The sequence below is a fragment of the Gobius niger genome (assembly GCF_951799975.1).
Source record: "Gobius niger genome assembly, chromosome: 5".
Taxonomy (NCBI): Eukaryota; Metazoa; Chordata; class Actinopteri; order Gobiiformes; family Gobiidae; genus Gobius; species Gobius niger.
In genome coordinates, this window is record NC_136856.1 from 21,398,378 (window position 1) to 21,413,106 (window position 14,729).

At 40.4% G+C, this 14,729-nt stretch overlaps 3 protein-coding genes across 3 annotated transcripts in view; 1 reads left to right on the top strand and 2 right to left on the bottom strand.

Moving 5' to 3' along the window:
* ocrl (OCRL inositol polyphosphate-5-phosphatase) overlaps positions 1-14,508 on the bottom strand; it is a 97,063-nt gene extending 82,555 nt beyond the window's left edge. The window contains exon 1 of the mRNA XM_079556095.1: positions 14,504-14,508. The gene's annotated coding sequence lies outside the window, so the exon portion shown is untranslated. The remainder of the gene's footprint in view (positions 1-14,503) is intronic.
* Positions 364-3,161, top strand: rnf212 (ring finger protein 212; the record flags this gene model as incomplete). Its single annotated transcript, XM_079557155.1, has 10 exons — positions 364-472; positions 711-772; positions 864-938; positions 1,010-1,066; positions 1,126-1,184; positions 1,270-1,329; positions 2,443-2,485; positions 2,742-2,796; positions 2,868-2,937; positions 3,029-3,161. 10 exons carry the CDS (start codon positions 364-366, stop codon positions 3,159-3,161), a joined length of 723 nt encoding a protein of 240 aa, XP_079413281.1.
* fgfrl1a (fibroblast growth factor receptor like 1a) overlaps positions 10,757-14,729 on the bottom strand; it is a 63,078-nt gene continuing 59,105 nt past the window's right edge. Inside the window, exons 6-8 of the mRNA XM_079556099.1 lie at positions 13,525-13,697; positions 13,269-13,449; positions 10,757-13,138 (exon numbers count right to left, since the gene is read on the bottom strand). Coding sequence (XP_079412225.1) covers positions 12,714-13,138; positions 13,269-13,449; positions 13,525-13,697 — 779 coding nt within the window. The 3' untranslated portion in view covers positions 10,757-12,713. The remainder of the gene's footprint in view (positions 13,139-13,268; positions 13,450-13,524; positions 13,698-14,729) is intronic.

The following is a 14,729-nucleotide window of genomic DNA, read 5'->3' on the forward strand; positions in this document are numbered from 1 at the left end:
GCTGATTTCTGTACGTGACAGTTGAAGATACGCAATGAACCGTACACATGCCAAGGTAAGTGATGACATAATCTTGCATCTTATTCCGGACAATGATTAAAGATTATCATCAATCGACATACATACATACAAACTGACTGAAACGTCCAAATTATTGTACACATTTTACATACATTTCTTAATCTTTATCTTGCTACTTAACCTAGTAAGGTAGGCCAAGTAGCTACACACAGCTGATGAGTTGTGTTGATCTGACAAAGAAACCAACACTAACGAAAACAATTTTACGTTTTATATGCTACACACTCTACTATTAGTAATGGGATTAACTTTGAACTTGTTTTGTTTTTTGCAGGTCTTCCGATGTCTTACTGGATCTGTTGCAACTCCTGTTTCCATTCTCCCGGCGCTGACCGCAAGCTTGCTGTCACAACATGTGGACATCTTATCTGCAATGTTTGCTATCAGAAAGGTAAGGGTACTGACACTAACGTTATGATTGTTCAAGAACAGGCTATTATTATCAGGAAGGAACGTGAGGAAAGCTTGTTAACAAATAGGGACATCTGTTGGACTTCATGAGTTATTGCACTTTAATGAAGTTTTCTGATTCTGTACTTGACATATTGTTACCAACGTCTTGTGATTGTCTCGTCTTTGCACACCATAGTAGTGCTGTTCATGTATTATTATATAAACTTGTGTCTTAGGTACTCAAGGTACTTGCCTAATATGCAGTGCAAAGTGCAAAGTGTCCCCTCTCTCTGACAAAGTAAGAATCACACGTATACCTTTAGTTTATTTGCATAGTTTCCCTAAAATCTTTCTTTTACATATAAACTACATAAGCATTATCTTTTCAGAGCAGCTCGGAGGTCAAAGCGCTGTTTTCTGACATCAATACTGTTGCAAGCAAGCATTTGACAGAAATAAGCAAGGTTAATGCCAAAATTTTTGTCCATAATAAAGTTATTTTTAAGTTTCATTTTATGTTCCTCTTGTTTTGTAGGTTATTATGTTCCAAGCACGACATCAAAAGAGGCTGCTAGCATATTACCAGCAAAGGGTGAGGATTATTTTTGACCTCTGTTTGTGTCTTCAATTAAATTGTTGTTATAATTTTAGAATGAAAAACTGGAACAGACAGTTGCTAAAATGAAGCAAGAAATGCAGCAAATGATGAAGTAAGTTAATTATGATTATTTAACTATTGACTATTTAAACGCATTTCTGATTCTTCAGTAATAAACAATATGTTTGTATTTAAAGGAAACTAAATGACCAAAGTGCCCACATTAAAAAATTGGAGAACGCTTTTCAACATCAAAGGTATTGAATGACTACCAATAAAGTAACACTAAAATGATTTATTATGAAAATAAAAACACACGTTGCCCTGGATGTGAAATCTTATATCATACACAAGGTGTCACTCTTGGCACACTTTTGTTTTGCAGTAGCTGAAACGCTTTCATTATTTAGGCTGGGAGTCCATTTCTTTTGACTAGCTGCTTTTATCACATTAATTATTAGGATACATTTTTAAAAAGTAATTTGATCAAACATTGTCACACGTGTGTATATTTCTACTTCAAAATTGTAATATTTGTCAAAATTGCCATACAGAAGAACCATCCACTCTGCACCAGTTTAATACAAATGTGTCTTTTTTTCCAGTGCCCTCAAAGCTTCAGTTTCTCAAAAGAATCATAGTTCTCGTACTCCCCTTGGACATCAGCCTAGTAGTCTATCATTTTTTGTAAATTGGCAATTATTATCTTTTTTATTTTGATATAGTGATTGTTACCCTTCTGATTCCCCGCAGTCCTGCAGGTCCCTTTTAACTCTCCCATGTCAGTTTTACGTCGCTCCTCTTCTACTGCCAATTTGTGAGTACAAAGCTGCATTAATGTTGATTTGCACCTCTATCATGGCCTGTTCCTTGTTCCTTTTTGTGGCTCCTCTTAGTCTCCTTCAAACCTCAGACCTCATAACAGTGAGAGTGTGTGTTGAAGGTATTGCACTGTACAAACAAGCTTGATCCTGGGTTCAGCCCAATGTCTTATGTTAGCTCTAGCTGCTGTATAGCTTTGCCATGCCCTGAAGCTGTCTATACACACACCTGAAAAGCCAGGCTTTGCTTGGGTTTAGTGAGGAATCCCTATTGGGTTCCCTAGGAACAAGTGACACATGATTGATTCTTACATGGCAAATATTGTTGGCCTTTGTGACTATAAATAAGCACACAGTAAATATAAAAGAATAAACCTACATGAAGTGGCATTTATGATCATAAACATAGAATGCAAATCAGGGTACTGTATTTGTCACACAAAATGTGGTTGACTTGTCTTACTGAAAGTCTAGGGAACATTCAACATGAAATAGCTTGAGTTCATTATCATATTTATTGTGTTTTATTTATTTAGTTTCTCTTGGCAGGGTGGAAAGTATGGAGATGGATGAAACAAATCTGTTCAGGAAAGTAAGTTACGCTTTTTATTTTCTCTTTTGTTATGTGCTTATTGCTACCCCATACATTACAGGCTTATGCCAGGACTGGCTCTGAGCTACATTTGATATTATTCCCACCCAATCAAACCCACTTTCAAATATACAAGCAAGATCTACATTTGCCCACCTACATTATCAGTCTGACCACAGAAATTCAGTAATTCCTGCATTGACAATGATCGTGCAAACTGAAAAAAACACCTCTGTGAATTCTGCTTTTATTGCAGCCTGGCAATGCCCCGAGACTGACATTAACTAGCCCTCCACAGGATGGACGGATGGGTATGGCCCTCACCTTTTGTTGATATACTTTATTGAAGTTCAGTAAATAAGCATCTCGTTTTATTGCTTAGGGACTGTACCTCACAGAATTACCAATCAAAACCTACTAGCCAACCACTCTGCCAGCTCAGCCACAGTCAGGTTTGTGAGATTAGAAAACACACAGCACATTTTCATCAGCTACTTGTATACCAATAATATTTTTTATACTTAACATTTGCTGTTGTTTTAGCCGTTTTCAGACAACACCATTAACCCCAGAAATTTCATTCAGCCACTCCATGGGATGGAAGTCTCCCATCTTCAAACCACCATCAACCTTCAGGCACCCTTCCATGTCATCTCTGATCAACCTGCCTCCTTAAAATACCCACATTGTATTTTTTTAAGATGAGGCTTTGGGCCAAACTAAACTTCTATTTGAATAAACGCTCATGAAATTATGCACTTTCTTATGACTGTTTGATATTTTGATTGATTTGATTATATTTGTCAGTGTTTGGGGTCCTTCCAAGTCGACTGGGCCTGGCACACCAAAATTATCATGGTACTTTTCTAACCAAGACATAACAAGATAATAATATTAACTCACTTTAATCACACTTGTAGTAAACAGCTTTGGGGCAACACTTTGGTTTTGAGTCTGCGCCAGCTTTGGATTTCACCTTCATTTTCTGCACAACAGTTTCAAGTAAAGGCAAAGAGCAGCTGTATCAGAGTCCCATATCACCTGAAGTCATCGCGGGACAAGAAAGCCGATGTGGTGAGCCGGGTGGTGGGGCCGGCCTGATCTGTTCAGACAGGTAGATTCTCTTTTTGTCAAGCAGCATTTTGCCTCTATTGTCCCCTGTTGTCAGCGTGCTGAATTGTGTCTATTGAAAGGGGCTCAGGTGTGACTGTGTGTGTGTTCTGGGTGTGTGTCTCTGACTGGGAGAGAGGATGAGGGGCAGGGGTATTGTACAGAGCTAGTAGGCCTGATCCTTCTTTGCGCTCCAGTGGGATTTAAAGCTGTTTCCTGTTTTTGAAGCATCCACTTAGAGAGAAATGGCTCCCTGGGGCAGGCGAGGCTGTCATGGTGTCACACACTGACAAAGGGAGAGCTAAGTCACCCACTGTATATTAATGTTGAATGTGAAAACAAACTAAGGCACACTGGCTACTTGTTGGGTGTGATTATAAAATCTATTTTAACATTTGGCAATGCACCATCGATCCCATTGACTTTACCCCATGCACTCTCACTTTCTGTCACACTCAGGCCTGTGTGTTGCTCCGGGCTGTACAAATGAGGCCTGCCACTTCACAGAGCTAAAGAAAACTATTCTGATGTCAGTGGTAATTATTCAGCAGCATGTTCCCACAGATTGTCCGTAGCCTCCCTTGTCCCTAATTTTCCCTCTTCATCTCCATCTTGGTGCGTGTGTGTGTGTGTGTGTGTGTGTGTGTGTGTGTGTGTGTGTGCGCGTGTGTGTGCGTGTGTGTGTGCGTGAGTGTGTGTGTGTGCGTGTGTGTGTGTGTGTGTGTGTGTGCGTGTGTGTGTGCGTGTGTGTGTGTGTGTGTGCCTTCCTTAATCTGATCCAGATTTTACACTTTGTCAGTCTTGTACCTTTGGAGCGGTAAGTGTAATCCCCTTTGGGCAAGACACGACATGAAGTAAATGATTTCACACCAGTGCTATTTGTCTTCCTGAGGTGCACTGCGGGCTTTAAGTGGAGCTCTACAGAGTTTTACCCATGACCTTCCCCACCGTTTCTGTTGCACATTTAAATGAAAAGGACTGAAGCGCACACAATAAAGCATAACAATTACTACGCAGTCGTAAACCACCGTATATCTGTAAATCTACTTTCAGTGTGTTAGTCATTAACCTAAAGTTGTGACCCCCCCTGGGGCTATAAATCTTTGCAGTTTGAGCAGGTTTGGCCTAATGACATTTCCATGTTGCTGGAAAGAGATGTTGACGCAAAAGTGAGGAAGCACAATTAGTTGGCGTGTTGAGGGATATAGGAATCAGTGGACAAACTAGTTCCCTATACAGAGCAAATAAAAAAACAGCAGTCATATCAGCACATTACTTTACATTCTTCATGCAACTATTCATTTTTCATGTAAAGTAATTTCATTTCGAGAGGACAGTGCACATTAAGATAACAATAATGTAAAATTCAAAAATAGAAGAGAATATATTATTCACTATTTAACCAACCCAGGCAATTGTTTATCCATATCATAGTTCTCCACTGTATTAACACTCTTCAGGCCTACAAATGATCACGTGATTGATGAGCTCTTTTTTTAAAGGCTGTAAAGATGGGACACCTTTGAATAATAATTGGAAAACTATTATCAGCTTATTATTAGCTTGTTATCATTCATGTCTGTATGAAGGCAAAAGAAAAGCACATGATTGATTAAAGGTAAGTTTGCTCCACTGCTTTATGGCTGGGGTTGGATAACCAGTAAACAAAAAATGCAAACCCCACTTTCTGGAGTCAAGTAAAAGAGTTAAGTTGAAATATAATATAACCTGCTGCAAGTGTTCTGGAGTGAAGCAGTTAGGATGTGGGAAAATGTAAAAAAAAAAAAGAGGTATACACAAAGCAATATCAAGTAGACCTAAGCACTAAAAATGCAGTTTGACAAATCGGAATGTACACTCAAATGCTTTGGCCTGCAGATGTCCCTCTTGTCTACCCCTGCCTGCTTTTACATGTTAATCTCTGCTCTGTGCATTCTTCACCGTGTGGACTCTGGACCCCGGCTGACTCCATGGAGGTCGTCACCACAAACACACTGTGCTTTTCCCATCTTTCACTGGGCCAGTGTGTATGAATGAGTCGGGCGGTGAGTCAAAGGGGAGCAGGTGAGCATGTGTGACAAGAACTCGTATTCTCCAAACACGCAAAAGCATCCCACATGTGAAGGCAGGCTGGGTGCGAGGCTTTGAAGGTGCCCGCCTTTCTCCATCTGTCCCATGCTTGAGTGACGTGCGTGGAAGTACTCCCCTTACGTTCCTTATCAGCTCTTTACGCAGACAAACTTTTTTTTACTACCTTCCTGAACAATTAGACAAAGCTTGGCTATAACTTTCTTCCTCTCTCTTCACTCTGGCGCGCACACACTTGGCAGGATGTGGAGGCAGAGAAAGACCTCGAAAGACAACACCGAGATTAGTGGGCTTTTGTCACGGCTCCGTGGCATACTTAAAAGCAATTGGCGCGCCTTCCCCTCTGCCAAATTTCTTTCTTTTCTCACCCTGTCTATCCACATCCCTCTTCTTCTTTTTTTTTTAAGAGTAGGTAAACATTTGCTACAGAGAGAAAGATACAGAGAGAGTGGAGGGTGGACACAGGATGGAAGTCTCCTGTTGCTCTTGTTTAGCCTGGTTTTGTGTTTTGTGTTTTCTTAGGTTTAATAGCGGCTTTTGTGGCTAGGCGGAGGATGAGCCGACAGGGAGAGGTATGCAAACACAAGCGGGATTCAGTGCCAGCCAGGTGTTTCGTTCCATGCGTGCGATTCCAACATCTATTTCTTTCAAATAATGCATCTGTGCACACAGCTCCATGCATCGCTATGTTGATCTATTGGCTGTGCGCGCCTTCGCCCAGTGCGTCAGGGTGATTTGGGCTGGTGTTTTCTTGCCCAGGTGTGTGCATTAGTGTATGTGTGCGTGCGTGCGTGTGTGTGTGTGTGTGTGAGCTCTTCATGGTCACTGACTCCATTCACCTGAGCAGGCTTTCACAGTCTAAAGGTAAATGCCAGTAAAAAAAAAAAAAAGAAAGGCTCTTTGGACAGCTTCTCATCAACACCAACCACAGCTGCTGTTGACTCATGCCCAGGAATCTCCTCTATACATTCACACCAGCATAGGACTTACAACAGAGGCAGAGGGGGAAAAGACATCCAACAAATGGTAGGCCTGTCAGCAATAATGTGTGGCCCTATAAGACCACATGAAGATACTGAATGAACAAGTTACTGCATACTCCCTGATGATATGGGCATATTCCATGATGATAATGTGAGGATTCATCGGATTCAGGATTCATTACAATTGTGTAAATGGTTTAGAGGACATAAGATATATGCCCCCTGAGATATCCCACATGGATTGGCCATCACAAAGTCCAGAGCCTACTGAGGATGTTCCGGCTTTGTACAGAGGTTTGATGCAATACAAGATCTTGGTGAAAAGGATTGCAACACAGGATGGATATCTCGTGATATTTCTGGAGTTTTTTTGCAACAATGTAACAGCAAATGTATGCACAAAGCTAAAGGCAGTGCAATAGTGTGACCTTTTTTGGTGGAATGAAAAAAGCAAGAATGTTCAAAATTTGAAAAAGTGCGCTATGCTATGGCCTTCTCACATTCAATGCTCTTATGAGGATGTACAAATCATTGTAATGGCTAATCATGAAGTAACTCTTTAAGAAAACCAACATGTGTTTTGAAAACCTTTTTGACATCAAGTTGTGAAGTGACTGTAAATTCTGACATCACGGTAGAAAATTCCTTAAATGCCTTTTGTTCTCAGGTGAACCACTTTCCCACCCTGACCATTCCCTCTGACCTCACAGGATTCAGTTCACTGACTGATCTCCCCCGTCTTTGCCTCCCCTTGTCTGTCCAAATGATGTGAGCTCAACATTTCTGTCAGCAGCTCTCTCTGTGTCATCCTCCTCCTCCTTTTCCGTATCTTCATCCTTGCTCCATAACGTGTCCCTCACAGCCTCATCCGCCCACGCCATCAAAATCACACAAGATAACTTCTTTGGGACACAAAACGCAGGAAAAGGCTAATCTTCAGATAAGACAAGAATGAGAGATGACTGTCAAGGACGCAAGCCACGCCAGGAAAGTTACGGCACTAAAAAAAAAACACAAAACAACCTTGTGTCTAGAACAAGGCCAACATTATGCCATTTCTTATCTCATTTTTGCAAAAACTAAACTTCACAGCTTACTTTCCGAGTATAATTAAATTCCTGCATTTGTTTATAGGCTTTGATGCTGGCCAGATACATGGAAAACCACTGCTTTGTAATTCAGGTCACAGCAATTGAAGTCTGTAGGTTGTGCAATCATTTCAAAATGGCAGATGCCTGGGATTAATTCTGTCTGAATTTCGGATAGAAATCGCTTTGACCTTCTTGTCTATCAAAATTCTGTGTTGCTATGTACTGTACTAAAGCTTGCATTTGACCAGAATTCATTTTTACTGAAGTTGAAGCACATTTACCTGTCTTTAATGGGATACATTCTCTACAAGCAAGAAAACTTTCACATTCACTCGCATACAGGGAATTTAAGGTCATTATTCTTTCGTATCTTTGCATGGTGGGATGAAACTCTAGTAGAACTCAGTACATACACGTCCCTGTATCAAACTTATAAATGCACCTGAGTGAAAGCATTACATTATGGTATTACTACCCCCAACAGAAATGAGAACAGATACATAATGCATGACCTTTTGCTCCCGCTACCCCATGACAATGTCCCATCTTCCCCCTGCAATGTTTTCTTTCATCATCTTCCTCGTCTGAATGAGTCAGCGATAGATACCAGGACTTCACACCCTGCATCTGCACGCAACTCATGTGCATCTGTCAACTCCTCACACAATCACGCTGACGGACAAAACACTGGCTCGTACGATCGCAGGTCTACAACTATTTAGAGCAGGACTCGCACCTGAAAACATCCTAATGCAAAAAAAACAGTGGGTTCACAAAGTTTTCATACGTCTTCAGAGTGTTTCTTCTTTTTTATTAATGGATTTGTTTGGCCCATAGTCTTTATAGGACAAGAAGGGGGTGAAAAGCGGAGAGACATTCAGCAGATTGTCAGAGCTGGGACTTGAATTTGAGATGATTAGGACAGAACAGTGTTGAGCCATTTGTGGTGCAGCCTTAACTTCTTAACCCCCACCTGAACAAGCACATTTTCTACAGTTTGCTGTTATCCAAATGTAAAAACTTCATGGAAAAAAGCATCGAAATAGCAGCAAAAAGAGATGAAAATGTGACATAAAACATCTGCAAAAGAGCAACAAAAAAAGCTTCCTGAAGTTGTCATGTACTTACACTATAATGCGACAAAACCGCAACAATAAAATGTGACCCAAAAGTTTAAAAAATAAACTGATCTGACTATACTGATATCTTGGACATCAGCCTTTTTGAAGTTTTTTTGGGGGGATTTTTCTCAACATCTGCACCTCTAACATTTAGCGTGTTGCTTCTCTTTTCTCACCAAAAACTATACTGATAACAATACAATAATCCATTCAATAAAGACATTTCAAGTTTCTGTGGAAAAAATATGTAAAAATAAAAAAATCTCATTGTGACTAAGTTTTGAAACTCTATAACAGCAGGTCTATTGAATTTGACTACACTTGTGCTGTTCTTGAACATTTATAATTTCATTCACTTCCCAGGAGAAAAGCAGTACAGCTTCTTTACAAGCTAGAGTGTAGATTTTCTAATATAACAAATTACAATTCAAACATTTTTAGTATGAAACATCAACAGAATAACAAGGGGTAAAAAGGGGGTATGACAACTTCTTAAATGTAACCTTCTTAAATTGGTACTAGTACTTTTTACATAGTTACTACTACTACAAATGGTAATTTTCTTACATCATTCACCCATTCACAGTCATTCTTACACCAGTGTACGGACTCAAGGTTACATTAAACACCAGAAGCTGGACCTTTGGATCAGTGTTATCAAAATTGAGGACAACACAGATAAAAGAACACAGTTGTAACTTTTTTAATGGCACAGGTAACACGATTACACAAAAAGGAGACACAATTATAACCTAAATGACAACAGACTGTACAGGATTGTCAATACAAAGATTAAACTGATAAAATTTTGTATATTTATCATGTATAAATACAGTATCTTACAATGACATGAACATGGTATTTGCTACATAGCTTACATTCTGACTATAACACAACATGAACATGCAGTATAATGCCCAGTTATATGAAACAATAAATTAGACACATAATGTACATTTGTTTGAGAGTAAAAACAGGCTAATGATGCTAAGGCTAACAGTGTGGTCCAAAACACTCGTACTATGATCTACTCTAATTTCACACCATGTCCATACAAGTGGTAGCAGAAGTGCACAAACCTGTCTAATGCAGTCTGTAAATGGCAGTCCTTAAGCTTTAACACAAAGTTTACAAATGAAATGAATGAACGATAAAGGTTTGTACAAGAAAAACATTGATATTTGAAAAAAAAAAAAAAAGCCCCAACAACACGGATGTGCCTGAACAAACTACACGTGGAGGTTTTTACTCATTGTGAAAAACCCAACTCATTGAAATTATAAATGATACAAAATCCGGTCAGATCATCATTATTGTTATTATTATTCTGTACGTTGGCCTGGTCTGTAATTGAGGAAAAAACATCATGCCTTGAGGAAGCTCTTTATGTATGAGCTGATTCATGAGTGCTTTAAAATTTAGGCATTAGGGAGGCTTTTGGATTGTATTATCGTAAAATTAAAGCAGTACTAAGTAACTCGTGCCCCTAGAGGCCATAAGCGCCACTGCAGGTGTCGTAGCATGTTGAGTTTTTTTACTCATTAATTGTCAGAGAGTGTAAGTACTACACTGATTGAAAAGACAAAGGGAGAGAGGGATATTGTACATCCAGTTACACAATGGAGATAATTTTTTCACTCAAACTTGGCTGTAAATACTGCGCCACTTAAACAGCTTTGCCCGTTAGCCTGTCGGCTTCTTGTTTGTGATTCCATTAGTGTGTATTGGGGCCTCCGACCCGTAGGCAGCGAATTGCAATTGTGGTTTTCTGGCCAGAGACACCAGTTGTAGTATCCCCAAAGGGACTACGGAAAGGATTTATTAAGGTAAGTTAAAAAGTACTGCTTTAAAGTATATGACTGAATGACAAACGTGTGTTTTATAGTAGATCAAATAATCAGATCAATCTCTAGCAGCAAATCTTGGGACAACTGAGCAATGCTCTGTAAAATTATATTTTAAAAGTCAAACACATTAGCATTACCTGAACCATGAAAGATTCAAGCAACATTTTACATTCATTTTTCTTGTTTGAAGTTCCAGTATAGTGAGCTACAGCAACATGTGTAGCAGATGTACATTTCTTAACCTTCACCTATGACTTCACCAACAGCATTTACACATCTGAGTCGTTGTGCTGACGTCTCTGGACACACTTTTTTTTTTCATTGTGGAGTGTACCGTAATGCTCAACAGCTGAGGCCTAAATCTTATCTCGGCGTATTGTTTTACACAGTTATTTAATAGTGGTCTATCCTATGAGCACACACAGGAAAATCCAGACGGACACCTGGGGAACTGCGCAAAACTAAGCCATGAAGAGTAACAGACGTTTGGACACCAGCTTTGAGTGCTTATAAAACAGCATAGGGGCATAGAAAAGGAAACAAAACAAAAAGGGCAAAGCTCAGCAAGCTACTGTATGAATGCAGCGCTAATGAGGTATGCTATTTACATTAAAAAAACATATTTCTGTACACTGATTCTATATATTTATTTGGCACTTTGAAATGTAAAATTTTAACAAAATTATAGCATGGGAATATGTATGACGTAAAATTTCTTAATATAGCTTTGAATATGTCAGATATGCACATTTATTTATTCATTTTTGAGTTGGTAGTATTTCAGTTTTAAGAGGTACAAGTACCGGTACTAAGTGAGCCATACACTTGCAGGCTTTCTTCTTTCATATAAGAAACCATAAACATTTCATGGCCTATATAGCAAAAACAGGTACAGTCCCCGAACATTTTGAGCAGCCCCAAAGAGCCTTACGTCCCATCTTTATGTTACAAAGTCAAAGATGAAGTCTCCCTTAAATCTCTGAATAGATGAGCCGAAACACGCGAATGATCCAACAACAATCTGTAAAATCTGGAAGCAATTGTATTCCAAGGCACCGTTTTTCCCCGCTGCACTGCTGACGGTCCCTTTGCGCTGCGGGCCTTGGAGGTTAACCTGCTGACGCAAGGTGAGAACTTACACTCTTCAAATGTCCAGAGTCTTTTGTTCTCACGTCAGCTCGGATACGCCACCTCCAGAAGGAACTACCACTCAGAAGATTCCCTCAACATGGCGGTAATGAATGAAAAGTAAATTAAAAAAAATCTGGTTTATGTTGGAATTATATCATTGCTGCTTCTGAAATGGATCTGTTCAGGGAGCGCCGACTCTCCCCTGCTCAGTAACTTATTCTGACATCTCGTCTTTTCCGCGCAGCGTCCGCACAGCAGCTGGAGAGAGCGGCTGTTGGCCCTCGTCTCTCCCTGGATGTGGATTTAGAGAGGCTTGTCTACTTCTTGCGGTTCTAACGGCTCGGTTCGAAGTACACTCTGAAATTAAGCTATTACGTTACATGTGTTATATAGCATTGTTCTTTATAAATGAGCCAGGATGAAACTGTAGTGTGTGCTATATAATTAAAATCCGCTAAATACACAAGTTGCTATATTTGAAGGCTTGTAGAAAAACAGCATAGTTCTTTTACAAGGGCTTGTGGTCGGTCCTCGTGCACCACAATGAATTGTTACCTCAAGTCGTTTTCTGTTACTTGGAAGCCAAATGGAAAAATATATGAGAAGCGCTTTTGTATTACAAAGTTGCTTAAAAATAATGGTCTTTGTCTTGCTTTTTTACATTCTTCATTGCTGGGTTTTGAATAGGTCCATGTATTTGACAACAAAGTGGCAGCAGCACATTGAGGGCAGGCCCTGTATTCCCTTCTCCCTCCGTACACTGTAGTAATGTGGTTATCCTTTTGCTCTAAGCAGTTTGTTGTGAGTCTGTACAAGCTGAAATGAAATGCCACAGGTTGCTGCTAGCCTCCAAGCTGCTAACACTGGTAGTGAATGTGCTGGTGTTGGTGCACTTTCCCGTCCACGTGCGAGTGTGTGTGCGTGTGTATGTCCGTGTACATTTTCGGGTAGACCTTGGGAGCTAATGCCGTGCTCCCCTGTGCCAGGAGCAGCTGCTGATGGGCTACGTAGTCCTCGTATGAAACGCAGTCTTTATCCCCATTGGTCGCTGGAGTGGGGAGTGCGGGACATGCTCGGTCTCGGTTGGTGGCAGGTAGGCGCTGCGCAGCGGGGAGTGTGGAAGAGGAGGCAGAGGAGGAGGAGCAGGTGCGTTTTGATTGGCAGAACCACAGGAGGGCGGTGCCTAGGATGAAGGCCACACCTGCTGGGATCCCAATAATGACGGGCCAAGGGAGTCCCTGGGATGTGGCGGTCGTCACAGGAGTCATGGGCGGCTTCAGATCTGAGGGACATGAAAAAACATTTATAATATCATCAGTACTGCTCTGGCTGCTGAACAAGTTTGTGTAGAATACTTCCAAATATGAGTTGTGATTTTGCGGGGGTTTTTTTTCTCTATAGAATCCTCTCACCTGGCAGCACAGTTAGGTAGGCACTCCTGAAGCTGTATCCCATTGTATTAGCCCCTAGGCAGATGTACATGCCAGCATCATCTTCCTTGGCTCGAGTGATGAGCAGCTTGTTCAAATACGAGCCATCGGGGCGGGACCACACCTCCCCCGTGGGCAGCACCACAAAGCGGTGATCTCCGACCTTGTGTTACAAACATACTTAGGTCAGAAAGGTCAGGTCATCAGAAGAGAAGAAAGCGCAGGTGCCGATTTATACCTCTATGGTGGAGTTGAATTTGTTCTCATCTCCAGGCTCAACTCTTTTCAGCCACTGGATGACCGGTTTGACATCACTGCGCACCTTACACTGGAAAGAGGTGGTGCCCCCATAGTCCACAGTAGTGTTAACGGGATGGGTGCCAGTCAGGATGGGCTTAGAGTTTGTACGTTCTGCAAACGAAAAAAAAGATCAAATCATTATTTATTTCATCAACCTCTTAAGTAATGTTGCATATCGTTAATGAATTTAGGATCCGGCTCGAAGGACCAATATTGAGGATTGTAGGACTGTATAAAATGATAATCTGGATTCTTCTTCCACCCAACACTCTCTTAAAGGAGCGACGTCGGACACATAAAGGGCAGTTTCGAAGTATAATGTGGCTTCAATATGTTACAAAGGTATGGTGATCTTAAGGCACATTGGAATAACTGATTACTACGATTATCTAGTTATTACACACACATATATCTGACAATCCTTGAGTTAACTTAGAAAAAGTAATAAGAAATAACATTAAACACTACTTATATATTACATTTGAACTGAAAACGATACTAAAAACATATATTATATTTAGCTAGCAACCATAAACTCCTCCCACCTGGTCAACTATAATAGAGAATTTAAAACACATATAGTGACTTATTTTTGAATGTTTCTGAAAAATCTTATGTGGTAACAGTTGTGGACCCAATTGTGAGCTCCAAAGAAAAACGGGTACAGATATAAGCCCATATGAACAAAGATACTATTCTTTTCACTGTCGGAACTGTATGTCTGAGCACCTTTCAGGGAAAAATACCCCTCCACCTGTACTTTAATATGGACCAGATGTGGGGAGCACGTTCACAAATCTCTCCTGCTTTACACAGCAAAACGTTAAATCACCCGGCATCAAGAAAGCTTTAGCTTCCTTCCAATACAACCTAATATATTCAAAACCACTCACAACTCATCACCGAACACATTCTGGCTCGAACAAACACCTTTTGAAACAGCACCTTTTTTAGACTCGAACCACAACTGGCGTAGCAACAAAACCTTCAAAACAAAATTCCTCCCACTCTTCACTGAGGTGCACTGACAGAAGCAGCGATCAATAAACGTCACTGTTGGACAAGACGAACTAATACTCGGATAACACTTTGTAAAGGACAGGAAATAGTTATAAAGTGCAAAATATTGTTCTAGTATTATGT